The 18,806-nt window shown below is 43.6% G+C and overlaps 1 protein-coding gene across 3 annotated transcripts in view; it reads left to right on the plus strand.

Moving 5' to 3' along the window:
* slc4a11 (solute carrier family 4 member 11) overlaps window positions 1-18,806 on the plus strand; it is a 101,041-nt gene that overhangs the window by 72,704 nt on the left and 9,531 nt on the right. For all 3 annotated transcript variants that reach the window (XM_037071265.1, XM_037071266.1, XM_037071267.1), the window contains 9 exons: window positions 800-923; window positions 4,934-5,143; window positions 8,312-8,396; window positions 9,422-9,547; window positions 9,785-9,898; window positions 11,379-11,511; window positions 12,817-12,890; window positions 15,444-15,672; window positions 16,116-16,222. In XM_037071265.1, coding sequence (XP_036927160.1) covers window positions 800-923; window positions 4,934-5,143; window positions 8,312-8,396; window positions 9,422-9,547; window positions 9,785-9,898; window positions 11,379-11,511; window positions 12,817-12,890; window positions 15,444-15,672; window positions 16,116-16,222 — 1,202 coding nt within the window. The remainder of the gene's footprint in view (window positions 1-799; window positions 924-4,933; window positions 5,144-8,311; window positions 8,397-9,421; window positions 9,548-9,784; window positions 9,899-11,378; window positions 11,512-12,816; window positions 12,891-15,443; window positions 15,673-16,115; window positions 16,223-18,806) is intronic.

An 18,806-nucleotide genomic window follows, 5' to 3' on the forward strand; every position in this document is an offset into this window, starting at 1 on the left:
GTTAATTGATTATTTGTGTTCCAGTTATCTGGTTGAAAAAATGTAAGAAAACATACTTTGTTGTTGCTTCTTAAATGTGATAATTCTCTGCTTTTCCCTCTTTCATGTCATTATAAATTTATTTATTTTGGAACTACAATCTTAACAAACCAGAAAACTCTGAAGTTTAATAGATTAAATTATTGAAAAAAATGTCCCGTACATTAACTGTAATGTATTTTACTGAGCTCAATCTGACACACCAACAGTCGTCATCAGTTTTTAACCTTAACCACAAAGGACCCCTAAACTCAATGATAATTATAATTTATAAACATACTATAGTGTTTCCATTAACCTAACCAAGTCGTTTTGAACCTATGAGACTTAAACTACAGCGTTATCACATCATTAAAGTGATTCGTCTTGATTTTGAACCACACACACAAATTGTTTTGTCATTCAGTTTGGAGAACTCGTCACCTTTAATCACTCGATCTTTAAATCTTACCTGAAATATTCCAAATCTCCAAATTCGGAGATTGAATGTGGTCATATTTTACAAAATATAATAACTGAATCTTGTATAAATAGAACTGCAGGAATAAAGATGTCTCTGCAATATATGAATATGTGTATATTCAGGTATATGTGTGTGTTTGTCTCAGGCAGCACATTTGAATACTGTCTACCTGTTGCAGCAGAGAGAGAGAGGGAGGTTAATCCGCGGGTATCGAGGGGTGCTGCTGGTGAGGTGAAGCATTGACATTTATAAAAACCTCCTCTTTCCTCTCTCTCTCTCTCGCTCTCTCTGCTCCAGCTGCAACGTGAAGCATCTCCAGAGGCGTCACGTGTGCATCTCCCGCCTGGAGAGGCCGCAAAACTGGGGGGAGAACTGCTGCGAGGTCCGCTATGTCATCCTGATACTGGCCCCGCTCAAAATGGTAACCGCCGCCCCCAGAGGGAGGAAATGATACGCGGGATTTGTCTTGACTTTGCTGGATTACTGAGGCAGATACAGACCCACATATTTCATCCCTTTATGTTGTGTTTTCCTCTGTATTTTATTCATTTATTATTTAATTCCCTTCACACACTGATAATGTGCCGAGAACAGATCCTTGCACTGCCAGTCAGTTTTGCTCCGTTATCGCTCATCATGCCTGAAAATTAAAGGTAATTTACGCTGCGTTAGCTGCAGGTGTATGGATTTATTAAAATCCAGCTCACCATATGATCGTGTAAAGCGTCCCGCTGCTAAAAGCACACGTAATTGATCATTTGCATACCCTCCTGCCCTGCTTTCAGCTACTGTATCTAAAAAGGAAATGTGGATTCAGTTCAACAGTTAAAACTGCTTTAATTAGTCCGCTCCAGCAAATGTAGTTACAGTGAGCCACCTGTCGCGAGTCCAATTAAAGTTTAGTTTGAGAGTATAGATGAGTGAGAATTACCAGTTTCTGCTTTTGGATATCTCAGAATGATTGAAACAGATTTTTTTGTATTCTGTATAAAATACGGACGGAAACTTTTTGCGACTCCTCTGGTTGCAAAAAATTAGTCCGATGGTATGTAAGCTTATGAGAAAATGACCCTACTTCTCAGTTGTTTTGTCACCTCAGTAAACCGGTGTCCTGATGAGTTTATGGTCTCAATTGTTAGTTTCAAGTCTTCTTCAATACGACATGATGTTGATTTAGTAAATTATATCTCCATTAAGAGTAAAATAGAGGATAAAGTTTCTTACCTTGAGGCTCGCATTTTGCAGGTTATGAACTTCTTTTTGATCAGTTATCTTACCTTACTGGAAATCAGCTGAAATAAAACATAATTTGCGTCCTTATTAATTAGAAATGATAAGCAGTGAAAAGACTGTAGTTAAGGCTGTGAATGGTTGTTTTACAATCTGATGTATCACCTCTGAGCTTCAAACACATCTCTAAGAGCTTTCTCCTGACTCAGAGTATTGATTTTCATTTCAAGGTCATTCACTACTCAGATTCTCTCTAATTCTATATTTTAATTCTCTAAATTTCTTCTCACAAAACTCCGAATGTCTGTTGAACACGACTTCAGTCTAAAGGCTTTTTCGGTATCTTGCGTGGGCGCAAAGTGTCGGCTGAACCTGTCGGGTCACCGTCGTGTGCAGGATTGCTGTTTTCCTCAGCTGTGAAGAGCTCGCTGCAGCCGGTGGAGAGTGCCACGGATCCTGTAATACCCTTCCCTCCCATCGAAAACATGAACTCTTTCTGCTTCCCATCAAACCACTCAACCCTCCTGTCCTCCACTGCTTCATCCTGAGAACACACACACACACACACACATCACTCCACTGGCTCTGATTGTTGTCTGGAAACACCCCCCCCTCAAATCCTCAAAAAAAAAAGGGGGGGATTTCTTGGTGCTGGCGTCCACTTTTAGCATCGTGCAACATGTTCAGCACCATCAGACTTGTGTAACCACCAGGGGGAGGTTGGAGTGACCCTGGCAATCAGCGACGCCTCAGCTAACTGCATCGTGTTTTTGTTTGTTTGTTGTTTGGTTTCTGTCTCTTCCTCCCTATAAATCCTCCCTCGTGTGTGCGTGCCTTCCGCAATGCTTCCAGCGCCCTCCTTTGCCAGTCTTCCAGGCAGCGATCGCAAAAAAACCAAAAACCCACTAATGGCATTCTGTGAGACATTAATCTGAGCCCCCAAGTAAACATAAAGCACTGTTATGTCTCAATTATCCTTGATGGTGGATGCTTCTGCAAGAAAAAAAGATCTTTGAAGGGGCATGATGATAATGATAATAGGAAATTCCTTTGGTTGGCAAATGTATGTAATCTGATGTGTGTGTGCGGGTGGATCACTTCCATCAGCCACCGTTTAGAGAGCTTTAGAGCATTTGTGGCATTTCTTTCTTCCTTCCTTCTTCTTTACCCAGTGTGAATGTGCCGAACAGACGTGACCTTTTCCTCAGAAATGCTCTGTTTCTCATTCACTAAGTTAAACACATCCCTGAAAGCATCTGTCAACACATTGGCGTTGCGTTGCCCTCAGAGAGAGAGAAACTCCTCTCAGCCTCTCGGTCCTTTGATGCAGATTGTTACTCACTTTGTGCACCCACATTTCCTCCTGGTCTGCCTGATTAATCAAACGAGTAACCTTCAAAACTCGAGTAAATACCAGAATGAAAAAAAAAGTTAACTGTTGAGGGTGAAATGCGAGGATGACGGCAGCTGGAGTTAAGTTGGATTCAAAGCAGTTACAGTGAATTCTTATGTAGTCTGCGGCATCACCACGATGTTGAGCACGTTCTTTCTTCCAAACAACCTTTTTATTAGCTGCCTTTGAATGAAGTGCCATGAAATTCTGCCCAGATAATGCGTGGTCCCGAGAGGATGAATCCTACCAAGTTTAGTGATCCCCTGAGGTCAAATTTCTCACGAATTAACCCTGCAAGAGATCACGTGAGAATCCATCTTGCCAGGCTTCAAGCTATGTGCCTGTGGCTGAACCTCAGTAGTTTGGACCGATCACAGAGCCCTAACCCTTCAGGCGTGGTTTAGGTGGAGGTTAGCGTAGATGCAACAGCTTTTCTAGGTGAAAATTATGTTTCTGTTCTCGTCCTTCGTCTTTATGAAGATGGTTTATCTACTCAACTATATGATTTTTTAATTTGCCGGCCCTTTTCTGAACAGTTTTCATGGTTTCTGTTGGTTCTGTCAGCATCGATGGATTGAAACAAAATTTCCTGCAGGCGTTCGTCGTTCCCAGTAGATGAATCCCACTTAATCTGCGAATCCTCTCCACTCAAAGTTTTCACTCATCCAATGAGACGCTAATCTTGCCAAGGCAGCTGGATGCATCAGGCTGCGAGATCACATGAGAATCCATCTTTCCAGACTTGAAGCTGTGTGCACTTGTGGCTGAACCATCGTTCATGTCAGAACTGGAGAGTCTTTTGTCACTGAAGGAGCCGCAAAGAGCAGCACTGAAAGCTCTCCATGGGAATAAGGCAAGAAGATGAATTACCTGAATGTCCTTTTTTGTAAAACGGATACCATGGAGGACTTTTCTGGTGGTTCTGTGTACCAAACCATCTGTTGTGTCAGATTAGGGATGAGGATCTCAACTAGACTTGATGGATTGGATCAAAATCTCATGCGGGGCATTTGTTAGCATTTAGCTCGAAGCATGCACAGAGCTCACAGAGCTGCAAGCGTGGCAGTAAACTAGATTTGTGTTTTTTTTTCTTTTTCGGTGTTACCATGGGCTCCACATGAGTCCATTGTATCTGCTCTAATTCCAGCTATAGCTGCTGTACTCTGTGACTCAGAGCACAACTAGAGAGAGTGTTTAATACCCCCCTGTGAGATTTCTGATGCCTGGAAACCTACAGCCTGACTGAAGGTAGGGTATCCTGTGCATTCACTCGGAAAGAGAAGCCTTCAGATTAATCAACATCTATTCTCTCAGCTCTTTCAGCGCCGGTTTGAAATTCAGTTACCACTGTGAAAAAGCTTAAAGGCTTTAGTTATTCTGTTTGCTGCAGCTGCTGCTGTACGCGCTGAGCCGGGCTATGCTGGTATCATCACCACCTGGCTAACAAGGCTTCCCTGGCACCACGCTGTCGCGGAGCCTGCCAACGCATTATTACCATCACTCTGTGACTTGTGACAGCATTATTTGTAACAGATGTGGGATTATTGACAAAAGCTCCCCGCCCCCCTCCCCGAAAAAAAAAAAAAACACCCCGCGCCAATCCTGACACCTACCCAACCCACCTTTGTTCATCTCATATGTGAATTTTTGGTGCATCTTGCAACTGAGAGACAATTGAGTAGTGATTCCTTCTATAAAACAGTTTCATGGCAAGAAATACAGATGTTTTATCCCAGCGACTGATTTGACAGAACAAGCAGTTGATTATTTCTGTACTTTAACGCCAAACTCTCCTCTGCTCTTCACAGAAAAGCACCAAGACGGCGATGGAGCTGGGCCGGACGTTCGCCACCCTCTTCTCCGACATCTCCTTCAGGCAGAAGCTGCTGGAGACGAAGACGCAGGAGGAGTTCAAGGAGGCGCTGGTGTTCCAGAGGCACCAGCTGACGGCGACCAACACGCAGCCCACCGCTCTGGGGAAGGAGGAGACCGACCCCCGCAGTCACAAACCCCTCAAGGTGGGCGGCGGCGTTTAGGCGATTAAGCACATTTTACACAGATTTAAGAAGCAGCGCGTCTTCCTGCGGCGTTATGAGTCATTCCCGGCGCCCCCCGATGGTGATTGGTTCATCGCTCCCTGATATTCCTCCATCTGTCAGAGTCGGGGATTTTCTCCTTCACCTTTCACTCACTTTTTTTTTCCTCATCTCATTTCTGTACGGCGCTCTGTAGAGAAATGAAACTATGCACATTCATTTACACATTTCAACATTTTTTAAAAAATTATTTTTATTCTCTTCCATTTCCTTCTACCTTCTTCCTCCTCCTCCTCCTCCTCCTCGCTCGGCTCACTCGCTCGACTCGCCCATCTTTTCCTCTTCCCCCTAATCAATCAGCATCAACTCCTGCCAGGCCTCCTCAGTGGGTAAATGACCTTACATCTCTCACAGTCCTGTCAGAGCTGCCCACCCTTTAGCTACACACACACACACACACACACACATTAACACACACCTCCAGAGGGGCTGCTGCTCAACGCCACGGACCAACATCTCCTCCTAATGTTGCGGTTGACAGGCCAGAGCTCCCAGACATTTCCCCTTGTGTTTTTTTTTTTTTTTATAGGAGGATTTTGTTAGGTGTTTATCCCAGGGCTTGAAAGGCTCAGTGCCACTCAGTGAAAGAGGGATATATGGAGAAGGACAGATGGAGCGAAAAACAGGGAGGTGGGGGGGAAAGAAGAGAGAGAGAGAGCAGGTGAAATCAGGAGGGAACAGGAAAATGATGGAAAAGAGAGAGAGAGAGACCACCCGCTTTCTTCTCCACCTCCCTCCGCAATCTCAAATCGACGTCGGACCACCCGTTAGAACAAACCACTTTTCTATACTTTTTTTTTTTTTTTTAAACGGAGCCAAATCATTGTTTTTTATGTTTTTGTTTTTTTTTCCCTCCCTCGCTCCATCGACCGCTCAGAACGAATGACAAACAGGTGGACGGTAATTCCTCTCTGAGACTTTTTTTTTTGTTGTTTATCGAACCTGAGCCACACACACACACACACACACACACACACACACACACACACACACACACACACACACGGGCTCCCTTGTAATAATAAATGATTCCATGATGTATAGGGATTTAATGGATGAGCGGTCGGTGTTGAGCGAGCGTGTGTGGCTTCATAAAAAACTATCCAGCCTTCGCTCGGTCGAGGGGGGAAGAAGAAATGTTGACGCTGGTGTTTGTTTGCAGACGTTGTTTACATCGAGGTAAAATGGCTTCGTTCTGCCAGAAACTGTCCAAACTTCTTCTTTTTTTTTTTTTTTTTAGGGGACAAACGAGCCAGGAGTTATTTTTCCCAAAGGGCTTTTCCTTACTCGCACACACACACACACACACACACACACACACTCCTTCTCTCGTCACCCGTTCCATTTAATTATGTGATTCTATGTTCAACAGGAAAATGAAACATTGGCTAATTGGATAATTTACTTAATAAGCTCAGTCAGGGCTGCACATTTACTCTCTATCGTCTGTAACCTGAACAGCTCATCTTTTTAAGAAGCGCTCCACGTTTCGCTTTTTTTTTAATCACGTGGATTTTTTCCACTAAAAACACACTAAATCTGTCCGTCCCTTGCTGTTGCCGTCATCCCTCCGTCGTTCTTGATCATCCTGTAGACGCGAGGATCTTTATTAAATGTACATCCGTCCTCCTGCTGATCTGCTTACTTTGTTTTGGATTATGCAATTTTTAAGCTTTTTTTTTTTTTTCCCCAGGACCATCTCGTTAAATTCGATGATTCAAATCAGCTTTTAGGAGAGCCCCCTTTGGAACCGACCGGTGTCTCAGCGGATTCATAAAAATGGGCAATTTCAAGATCTGAAATGTGTCCTTGTGTCCGCCGCGCTGTGCGAGGATGAAAGAAATTTTATGGAGTTGGACTACAGCCCTGAGTTTTTCTGGACCATTGCATTTTTTAAAAAATGTTTTAAGAGGACGGTGTGGATAAAAGCAAGATGAATTAGGTAAAAATGCCCGAAAGGAAAAATCAGTCGAAAGGGGAAGAAAGTTTCTGGAGGGGAATCTGCGACCGATTCGTCCCTCCTGACAACTGCAGGGGTGTTTTCCCAATTCGAGGTTCGGTCTGAACAGATTATCTTCCCCGATGATCCTCGAATGTGACGCTGTTTACAGACATAATCTTCATGTCACCAACTGGATTGGAGTCAACCTGACTTCACATCCTCAATGTTAACACCGAGCCAAAACTGAAATCTAATAAATAAACGCTACTATGTGTGAGAAGCTTTCAGGTGTCTGTGGTTTTAGTGACTTAGGTTTGTTTTTATAACATCTCCGGTTTGACGTTCACGAACTGAAATCCCGCAGTGTGAAAGGAACGGTGATGGATCCTGAGCAAGGAACCACAACAGCCAACGAGAGCGAGCTAACAAACAGGACTTTCTTCCAGCCAGGTTGACAGCAGATATAGAAGGACAGTAAAACACGGCACACGCAGTGAAACCAGCTGACGACGACAGTACGCCTTCATGTTCAAGGTCACGTTTGATCACCGGCGCGTGCTGCAGATACTTCAGAGTCTCCTTTTGTTATTACGTGCCCTCGAGCAACGAGCTTAATGAGCAGATACATGTGATGAGTTGAGTTTCTCACCCTGGGATTCAGCTGTCAGGCTACACACACAACGCCCTGAGTGCACATCCAGGTTAAAAAATGTACATTATGTAAGATCAGTCAGTGATAAGATTGTATATCCTGTTACTCCTGGAAACAAACCTGCCTAGTAAAGTCTTTTTGGATCAATCTGCTCAAGTTTTCCTTTCAAATATTCGCAAAATGTAGCCAGCCTCAATTATTAATGTTGTTTTTTGCTGTTTGTTTTGTTTTGGCCCTCAGAGTCAAATCTGTACTTTCTCCAGCATGTATCAGAATATTTTCCAGCCCCAAATCCTTAAATCTTTACATTTATCCAGTTCCATCCATAAAATCTGCTGAGCTGAAAACAAACAGGGCCTCATGGTGCAGCAGCTGTTACTTTCCTCACCTGTAGATGGCGCACACTCGCATCCATCCTCACCTACTGCTGCTGCAGTTTACCGGACTGTGTCCTTGTTGAAGTAAAATCTCACCTCTTCCCTTTTTCTGTCCACAGTGTAAAGATTTCTTCAAAGCCGGCCGGGGGATTTATGAGGACTTTTGCCGGAGGCTGCCTTTCTACCCCTCTGACTTCACAGATGGTAGGCTGGACGGCGGACTTGTAGTGAAAGTGAATCATCTTCCTTATTATGCCACGCCGGGGTGCCTCTGGCAGCTCCTCATTTGTCTGTCACCTTTTGCCTCAGATACATCTGTGCCGCATCTGTGTCACATCGAGGGTCGTCTCCGGCTAAAACGACCGTCTCTGATGTCTCGCTGCTTCCATATGCTCCCTTACGCTCAGAGTTATTGTAATTTTTCCCTGCTCGTCAGACGAGGACATCGCTGCATACGTGCAGACTTGTGGTCTCACTGACTCACCGAATCGTATTTTATTCATTTCCCAAGTCAAACAAACCTACATATGCTACTTTAATTTGAGGATTTTTGGTCATTTTAAAAGGAGAAAATGTTCCTGAGTTTCTGAGATTCTTGTGAATTCCACATAATTGCTGACACTTTAGAAGTTTTGTATTAAAGCGACCGCAGCTACTCAATTAAAAACTGGATGAAGTGACTCAGTTGACCTTGATTGCAGAAAGAAAAAAGCGAAGAGGAGTAAAAGTACATCTGAGGTGAAGACCGTCTTCCTCCTCAGCTGCTCTCTTTTCGGTCGTCCTCTCATTTCGTAATATCCGAGCACATTCATCGGGCTGTAACAGAATCAAGATATTTCTGTCTTGTGAGTGTCATCAGATAATGATCATCTGATGAAGGTCACAGGACCAAAATCATTGTGATCACATTAGAGCCCAATTAAAGTGTTTTATTCCAAAATGAGTTATCCATCATTTCAGATAAAAGCGATAACTGTTCTCAGTAAATGATGGATGGCACGAAGCCGAGACAAATTACTTGTATTTTTTTATTTTTTTATTTTTTTAAAGGGGCGAGTGTGTAGCGTGGAAAGAGTTTTACTGTACATGCCGGATGCTCCGTGTTGTCGAGGCACTGAAAGATGAACTCACTTAATGTTTCTGTCGGTTTGAAATTAAAGCGTTGCGCCTCCTCCGCTCCATTATGAGGCTGAATATGACTCATGTTGTTTGTGTTCGTCTCCCCGCAGGTATCGTCGGCAGTAATAAAACCCTGCTGAAGTACATGACCACCGCCATCTTCCTCTACATCGCCATCCTCCTGCCCGCCATTGCGTTCGGCTCCCTCAACGACGAGAGCACACGTGGCGAGATAGGTACGAGGGCGAGCATTGCAGAGGGGATAAACTACTAATCCCAAACGGCATTTATTGATATTTAAAGGTCCAGTTTGTCAGATTGAGGAGGATCTGTTGCTTTTTGTTACCTTAGACCAGGATAAAAACGGTAATAAAACATGTTTAGCTTCAGGTATCTAACTCAGTCATTCAGACAGTCGTGCACATCTGTACGTCCTGCTGAGGTTTCTCTCTGCATGTGCTCTCTCCGTCCAGATGTTCGGAAGACCATCATCGGCCAGAGCATCGGCGGGGTCATCTACTCGCTGTTCGCCGGCTCTCCTCTAGTCATCCCTCTAACCACGGCTCCCCTCGCCATCTTCATCAGCGGTAGGCTTTCCCCCCCCCTCTTTTTTTTTCATGGGGCTCAGCTCAGCCAAAATACACTTATCTCTTCACAGCTCCTGCCGACGGCTGATTCGAAAGAGGCAGGCCGGGGGGGGGGAGGAGATGGGAGGTGGGAGGGGTGCTAAGAAGATTACGTCAAAAAATCAAGAGAAGGAGGCACCCGACCGTGTTCGAACAGCAGCCAGAAAACTCCTGCATCCTCGTGAGCTCCCCTCTTTTAACCAGAGAACACCACCGCTGGAGTAATTTAGCCTGCTCGTTCACACACATATGCCCCGGATGAGTGTTCCCGGTGCAGTCGAGCATTAAGCACATCTCTCCAAATAAAAAATAAAAAAAAACTTGTGTTTTTCAAGTAATAAGGAAAATAACTTTTTTTCTTTTTTCTCTCTCTCTCTTGCTGATGTTATGTAACGGTTGGTTTCAGGGGGGGAAAACTGGCGCATCACACACACGAACATGTAAACTTTATATTCAGTCGAGAGAGACAACAACACATAAACTGTTATGTGGGTTTTTACCCAACAGCGGCGTTTTGTTGGGTGGAATTTAAACGATGTTGACGGCTGGAAGCTGCAGAAAGGGGCAGCGATGAGGAAAAGCGGCGGCTCCGATTGCCAAGATGTAGTTTTAATACCAAAAGCTGTTTGTTGGGTTTGTGGTGTGATGATCTTTAAAGTAAATGGGTTAGAATTGTGCTAAGCACATTCTCATGGGGATAATTATACCAGATCTCCAGCAGCCTGTCTGAGCAGAACAATGGCTTGTTTGTAAAGTTGTAGCTCATCTGTGCGCAAATCTGCTCGAGATTACAACTCGAGTGTTTTGCTTTTTTAAGATAACCCTTCACAATTCTGCCGTCCTTGTTATGTTTGAATGAAATGTGTTCGTTAACCGTGTTTGTGTGTGTTTGTTTCGAGAAGACTGGAACACGCTTTTAGCTTTTCTGTTGAGACTTGAATTCACGGGTTGATGTTTTTTTTTTCCTGGTTTCTATCGACGCGTGATCGGCCTGCTTAGGAGTGTATTTGTGCTGGTCAAGGTCAGGATGAGGATCAGGGGAACGCACTACGTCAATGAGGGTCACCGCAAGTATTGAGGCATTGTCTGCAAGAGCTGATGTCAAAAATCTCAGATGAAGCGGATGATATCAGCTTTTAAAGCATCTGTATGTACAGCGAGCAGGAAGATGATCGATACCGTTCCTTATTAACCCGGTTTTGCTTTTTATTTTATGGATTAAAGCATCGATCAGTCGCCTTCTGTGGGCTCATTGTTTGTCAGGCACAGCTGGTTGAATGTTGATGAAACTTTTAATAAAAATAGGGCACAGATTATATTTAAATTGGTGCCAAAGTGTCTGTGCAAGATCACGCACGACTCCTTTACTGCTGCCTCGTTCTAAGGATGATGGTGATGTTTTAAATGATTCAGGGTCTGTGTTTGATTTGTCTTTGTGCAGTGATCCGAGGCATCTGTGACGACTACAACCTGGACTTTCCAGCGTTCTACGCCTGCATCGGCCTGTGGAACTGCCTCTTCCTCATCCTGGGAGGGATCTTCAACGTCAGCCTGCTCATGAAGCTCTTCAAAAGGTATTTTCTCGAGCATGCTCGCACTTTAAAAAAAAAAAAAAAGACTGATTTCACCTTATTTGTTTTCATTTTAGTCAAATCCAATTTATCGGAGCCGTTCTAACGTGTTCTTTTATCTGTCGTCGCGCTTCCTTCTCTGTCAAACGGAAAATGCTTTAAATTGGGTGGTCACGCCGGCGTCTGCAGCGAAATCACTGGCTCTCAACAGAAACTCTGTCTGTTTGCTACAACAAAGATGTTTTTTTTTTTTGTTTTTAAAGAAAGCCGAGTCCATTCTGTGCGACAGCTGCCCTCTCTGTTTCCAAACATCAAGAGTTTCAGATCTTTTTCTTCTCGTTCCACTTTTAACCCAAAAACCAACAGATAGAAATTCGCTTTCATACTCCGCCCCTAGTGACACCCAGTCAGCCTCTAAATTATTTTGGATTCAACTTAATAAATTTACGAGTTTTTACTCATTTTTACTTTGTGTTCCTTTTTATGTGTTTATGTGCTTTGTGCTTCTGATGATTAGACATATTACTATGTTTATTTTGATTTTAATTTAATATTAGTGGTGCAAATCTGTGACCAGGTTGTAGATTTGGACCCTCGTTTATCTGCCTGCAGATGCTTCGTGGGATGAGTTTGCCTTCAGGGCTTTTGTTCAGAAAATCAGATGACATAGTAAACAGAGCGACAGAGTCTGTGTGGGAAGGAGGTCAAAGGGAAGCATACAGAAACTTTATATTTACTCACGTAACACATGAACAGTTAATCATCACCTCCGTTTCCACTGAATCTTGTAGAAGTTTGTGAGTCCTCTTGGAGGTTAGGCGCCTTTTTTTGTGATTCTCATCGCGCGCACTTGACCTCCAGTGCCGAATTTCAGCCCCCTGTGGTGAAAACGGTGCTGTGAGAGGATGAGGAAGAGGCTTCTTCACTTCTAACTAACTGGAGGGGAGTCGCAGGGTTTTAAACCCTGTGTGGGAGCGTCCTTACAGGACACATGTAGGCTGTTGACTTAACCGGCCTTCATGTGGGTTTCGAGGGCTAGGTGAGCCCAGGTGTGATCAGTTATAAATCTGTCTGGGGGGGGGACTCAGTACTGCATTACAGGTGGGTGATAAGTGATGTTGTAGGCCAGGACACTCCCACGCAGAGTTTACTATCCTGCAACTCCCCTCCGGTTAGTTAGAACTAAAGAAGCCTCTTGGACGAGAGCTCCAGTTGCCTACGATGCAGCACTTAGAGACAGAAACACAGCAACAGCACTTTACTGCACCAACCTTGATTGTCACGTCTGTTTTCTTTCTGTTTTTCCAGGTCGACAGAGGAGGTCATCGCCCTCTTCATCTCCATTGCATTCGTGGTGGACGCAGTGAAAGGCACAGTGAAAAGTAAGCTCCCGACACACGCGGCAGATGTCTCGTTTCTCGTTTATGTCACTGTTTTCACAGCCTTGCGTTGCTTTTTTCACCGCGGCCCTCTTCCTGCCACATTCACTGGCATTTCGGCTGTGCAGATCGAGAGCTTTCGTGGTCGGCTCTGACTAATCAGAGGCATCATACCTGCTGTCAGATCCAGCACCCAGGCCTGTCTTTGCCAAGCGTCAGCCTCCTGACTCAAGTCTGATTTTTAAACAGCCAATTACACCGAGACAAGACACCGTCAAATCCCCAGAAGAATCTAAACTCGCACTGTATTTAAGTGTGGTTTTTTTTTTTTGTAGTTTTGGTTTTGTTTTTTAAGATTATAATTTAAGTGTACAGCTCAATAATTAGCATGGCCGTCCTCGACTGAAGAATCCTTTGTTGGCTGATTGTCATAAGATCTCTCCAACTAATCATTTAGGCCATTTAATTAAAAACTGTCAAGCGTTTTTTTTTTTTGGTTTTTTTTCCCCCATCTTCATTGTCCCACTGAGGATGAATGCAGTCATTCAGGAGGATCTCTTAAAAACTAGTGCTTATTAAAGAACAGGCCACATTTTTTTTAATAACATCGCGATGCCGGATATAATTTTTACAGCGCAACCAAAACAATTGGGAAGTTAAAGTAAAAGCAGTGCTTCTTTTCTGAGAGTTTTCAGATAGTTTAGTGGTGGGAAGACAGAAAAAAACCCCACAGTGCTTCCTCTGTTACTGAGGCTGAGAGAGATATTAAATAAATGAGTCCAGATGTTAGACCACCTCTGCCTTCCCCTCATCTTAGTATATCATAAATATTCTGCACAATTTAATTCCCCCCCCCAACCCCCGAAAAAAAGCCAGATGACGATAGCGGGAATGTAATTTATTTTGAATGCGATGTTTGTCCCTGTTTTGGAGATTGCCGGTGCAGTAGTTCAATTTTCTAGAAACCATTTGTAAAATACGCTCCGAGCTCATATGCCATTACCATAACATTAACCTGTGCCGTTCTGTTGACACTTTTCATCGGGAAAAAATATATATATATATATTTTCACTGCATTCATTTCTGGGCTGTGCATCCAGTCTACTGTACAACTCAGACACTGCCGTGTAACTTCCTGCCGGTTTGATGGAGAAAAGGAGCGGCGTGAAGGTCGCGTCGCACCCTGGACGTTATTTCTTCTTCTCTCACAGTGTCGTTCCTTCTTATTTAAAACAGTTGTTGAAGCGCTGCACTTACAGAGTTTAACACGCCAACCTTCAACATGATGCTTGTTAACGGGGCAGGCACACATTATAACTGCCGGGTTGTTTATAATGTTAATCTGATACGGGTGTCAGGACTGATTTCAGTGAGTCGGGTCAGTCCGGTGCAGCCGCTGTTGCCGTGCAGAGATAAAATCTTTCTTAAGGAGTCTGATGGTGCGCTTTGATCATGTCAATCTCATTAAGATGATTTAAAACGTATTTGATATTCTCTGCGTGTGAACCAAAAAATGTTGAAAAATGAACTAACGATGCTGTTGATCAGATTTTATCTCGTTTTTATGAGATTCTCTCCCTGCAGACTTCGCAGCCCTCGTCGTCCGCGTCTCCTCATCCAATATTTCACCTAAATTAGGAATTTTTTAGGAGTTTTGGTGCTAATTGCAGCATAAACAACTGGTTTAAATGTTGTTTGTTAGTGTGTGTTGCACAGTCACCTGCGGGACCAAAATGTTCTCTGACTTTCTGAGTGTTTCGACTGACTTAAGAGGGCATCCGTATAAATATTCCCAGTTTGAAAAACATTTTCCGATAAATCTGAGAGCACATGAACGCAAAGTGTGATGCTGATGTTTAGCAGCTATAATGTTAGCATGCTAACGTTGCTAATTAGCTCTAACCAGGAAGATGGGAGTGTAGTTTCTGCAGATTTTTGGTATCAGAGTCGTGGAATGTAACGAAGTACATTTACTTCAGTACACATTTAAGGTACTTGTTTGATGCAACTTCATACTTGTACTCCACTACATCTTAGAGGTAAATGTTCGTTTACTCACAACATTTGTCTGAAAGCTTGTTGGACAACTTTAGTTTAAAAAAAAAAAACAAACCCCATCAGATTAAACTGACAGGCACCATTTTACTGCACAATGAGTACTTTTACTTTTGATATTTTCAGTGTTCCTACACTTTGCTGAATACTTTCTCGTATTTTTACTTAAGTAAGGTTTTAAATGCAGGATTTTTTTACTTGTTGGAGGGTTAGGTTTATTTTTGGTGTAAGTTTCTGATCATTTTTTATTCTAATTTAGACATTTTAATCTACATGTGGTGCTGGAGGGAAAGTCACCAAACTCATTAGGATCCATCCTCTTGGAACCGTGCACGTCTGCACAAAATGTCATGGCAATCTGTGTAATATTTATTGACATACTCGACTGACCTTGCCATCCCTAATTAGTGTGGCTAAAACTGAAAATATTGGTTCAGTGGTTTCTTGTCTTTGCTGGTTTCAGTTATCTTTAGCTCAGCTAACAGTGGATGTGATTTCAGTCTTTCACAGGTACTACCACGCCCCGACGCTGACCAACAGTAGCATAGAGGACTTCCCTCAGGGTAGAGACCTGCTCGGGGGAAACCGGAGCGAGGTGGCGGCCAGCATGGCGCTGAACGCCCTCCCCGAATCCCTCATCCAGTGCACTCGAGAGAGGCCCGTCCTCTGCCTCCTGCTGATGCTCGGGACATTATGGATGGGCTACACACTCTACCAGTTCAAACGGAGGTACGCGCAGCACCGCAGTGCTGCAGCACTGTTCAGATAAATCACTGGAGAAGTTTAAATTGTGTTTGGGTGGGAGCTCCGCCGGCGAGGACGAATACTGCTGAGTCGGCCCCCTCGACTCTAAAGATTGTCGGGGAGTGACAGAGCCCGCAGGAACTTTTCCAGACGGGCTCTCTCACGAAGCTCCCCCCTTTTTTTTTTTTTTCTGTCGAAGCTTCTGTTCCAGCCGGTGATTTAATAAGCATTAATATTCTACTTCTGATTGCTCCCAGTAATCAAATCAACCTCAAAGCTGGATTCAATTGTGTAAGCAAAAGGCGGACCAAGGTACTTAAGCAGTGTCAGGATTGCAGCCATTGTCCTTGTCTTGTCCACAGTAATTGTATTCCTTTTATTATTCCTCTCTCCCCGCTCGCTCACTTCTTCTCTCGCTCCCTTTCAAGTCCGTTCCTGCACGCCAAAGTGAGGGAGGTGCTGTCGGACTGCGCCCTGCCGATCTCGGTGCTGCTGTTCTCCTTCATCGGCTCCTACCTGTTCAGCGACATTGAGCGTTAGTATCATTCGCTGCTTCCACAAACACCAGAAACTCCACTTTTCTGTTTTCACCATGGATGTAATGACACTTTTTTCAGATCGAAGAGAAGGTTAACGTGGGAGTCTTCACTTTACCGTACAAATCAAGACTGTGTAGTGAGATTAGGGACTTCCTCATTCATCCTGGTATTACAGCCGTAGAAGCTGTCCTTGTTAAAAGGCGGTCGCGGCTGTGTTTTCTCATAAAAAATAATTTCTTAACTAGAATGATGGCACTTAGAGAGGCACATACCTCTGCCAAGGCCTAACAGTCCGCTTTCATTCTGTCAAGGCGAATCCAATATCTCATTTGTCACCGTGTAGTGGCTGAAGAAAGACAACCCTCTAAAAAACCACATTTCAATCTGACAGATCTGGATTTAAAAAAAGAAATAAGAAGTCCAGATTGAGTCCTTTTATCCGGATCCACACCAAAAGCTAGCGGGGTCCGTTCAGGGCTGAGACCCATCTTCCATCCAAAGTTTCGTGAAAGTCAGTTCAGTAGTTGTCAGTCGTGTGAAACCAACAAACCGACAGACAAACAGATGTGGGTGAAAACAGCCTGATGAGCCGAGGCAACGAGCAACAAACATAAAGTTTCTGACTGGAGTTGCAGTGCTGCTATCTGTACATCTGCACGCACATCCAGCTTTTATTCTGAAGCTCTATCTTTGTAGATTTATTGCATTAGAAAATTGTAAGAATCATGGATATTTTCCTGCAGACATGTTGCCGTAACATGTGAGGTTCCTCTGTACCGGCTGTTCTTTGACCGCGGCCTCTACTGACCCCGTCTCCAAGTTGATGCTCCGTAGATCTGCAGACTCGAGGGAGATTTAAGCCACAGAAGTACTGAATTATGATCTAAAATTTTCTCTTAATGATATAACATAGAAGCACATGAGTCTATTGAATAATTTAATCATGCTGTAGATTAATTTCCTCAACATCAGCTTTAATTATCTCAGCTCTTTAAGGAAGAAAGACATATTTTTTTTTCTTCTCTCTTTCTAAATACGACGATTCTCAGCTGCCGTTGACGTGAAGAGGAAGACGGTCGGAGACGACAATTATTTCAATTCAATTCATCCAAAAGTAACGACTCAGAAACTCAAACTGAATTGAATTAAGATGCAGATCGTCTGATAACGTTGATTAGATCTTAACTTCCCTCCTTTACTGTTGACCGCCGATCACAGAGACACATTTCCCAACAAAGTATCTCATCTCTCGTCCTCACGATTCAACCACGAAAGTCTCAATCCTGAACACCAGCAGAAAAATATACTGAACGTTAATTTCAAGAACCCTAAAAAAAATCCCCAAATATCTCCTCCCACATGTAAACTCTCACACCACGGGCTCGGGGGGCGTGTATGTTTTCCCTCACAGCTTTCTAATGAATGTGGAAGTGATTAGCAGTTGTGTTTCCGTGCTGTTAACGAGGGCAGATAGTTGATAGTTGAAAAAAAAAAACACTTTGAATGGAGGCCCGGCGTTTGTTTTGGTGAGGTAACACTTTCACCACATCGTCTTAAGACTGAAACATTAGGGGAACAAATTAATTGTTTTAAGAAAGCGGCTGCTCGTCAGCGGTTGTATTTACACTTTTTGGGCTCCAGACCTGCTGAAGGGCTCAGACTCGTCGCTGGTTGGCTTCCAGGACAGGATGTCTGACAGCGAAGGCCTCCCTTATTTGGTGCCTTTATTGTCTTTTTATGTTCCCTAATCAAGGCGCGGGCCAAAACACATTGGGGATTCTCAGTTTTTTTATCCTCTATTGTTTAGCATCATTTCGAATCTCCATTCATCGTTGCCAAGGCAGCAGCTGCTCTCCAGGGGTCGACACAGAAACGCTGAGACGAGCGCCAAACCCTCAAGTGAATTTAAATTTAAGTGCCCGGGCCAATTTTCTGTTCCTTTACCTCCAGAGACAATAAGTCATAAGATAATAGGCCCATTATTGTATTGTCATTTCTACCTAAATTTAACCAACTGCGCGTAATTCAGCGGCATGTGAGGAGGATACGGCTCCTAAATGAGACATCCAGCACCTGGAACACGTCCAGCCTCTCTTTAGAAAACACTCGGTGGTGTGAGAACGTGAGTCATCACAACAGTTTGAGAGACAGTTATGTTTGTGAAGATGGAGTCTGATGTGTTTTTTGGAGGTGCAGATAGTGAAGTCAAGGCAAAATTGTCTTCCTGTCATCCGTTTAAAGTTCACAAAAGAAACTGGCTGCAGTTAAAACACAGAGTACGGAGAGTAAATCCTCTTTCTGTCTGTTGAATCGAACTCTAATTAGGTTATTTTCATTCTCAGTTAATCTGCAGATCCTTTTCTCAATGTATCCACGTATTGCTCCTTCAGTGACGTGTCCGAAAATGTTCTTCTATAAAGAAGTCAACCTCTCCACAGGGTTTTTTGGGGGGATTGTTGTGGCAGAAATTGGATTTAACTTCACTGCAACTTTCCTAAAAAAATGTTATGCATGTTGCATTTATTTAGCTTTGATGAGACAAAATTAAAGGTCATGCAGGATTCCCCGTTATTAATTTTG

The sequence above is a fragment of the Acanthopagrus latus genome, chromosome 16 (genome assembly GCF_904848185.1).
Source record: "Acanthopagrus latus isolate v.2019 chromosome 16, fAcaLat1.1, whole genome shotgun sequence".
NCBI classification, from domain to species: domain Eukaryota; kingdom Metazoa; phylum Chordata; class Actinopteri; order Spariformes; family Sparidae; genus Acanthopagrus; species Acanthopagrus latus.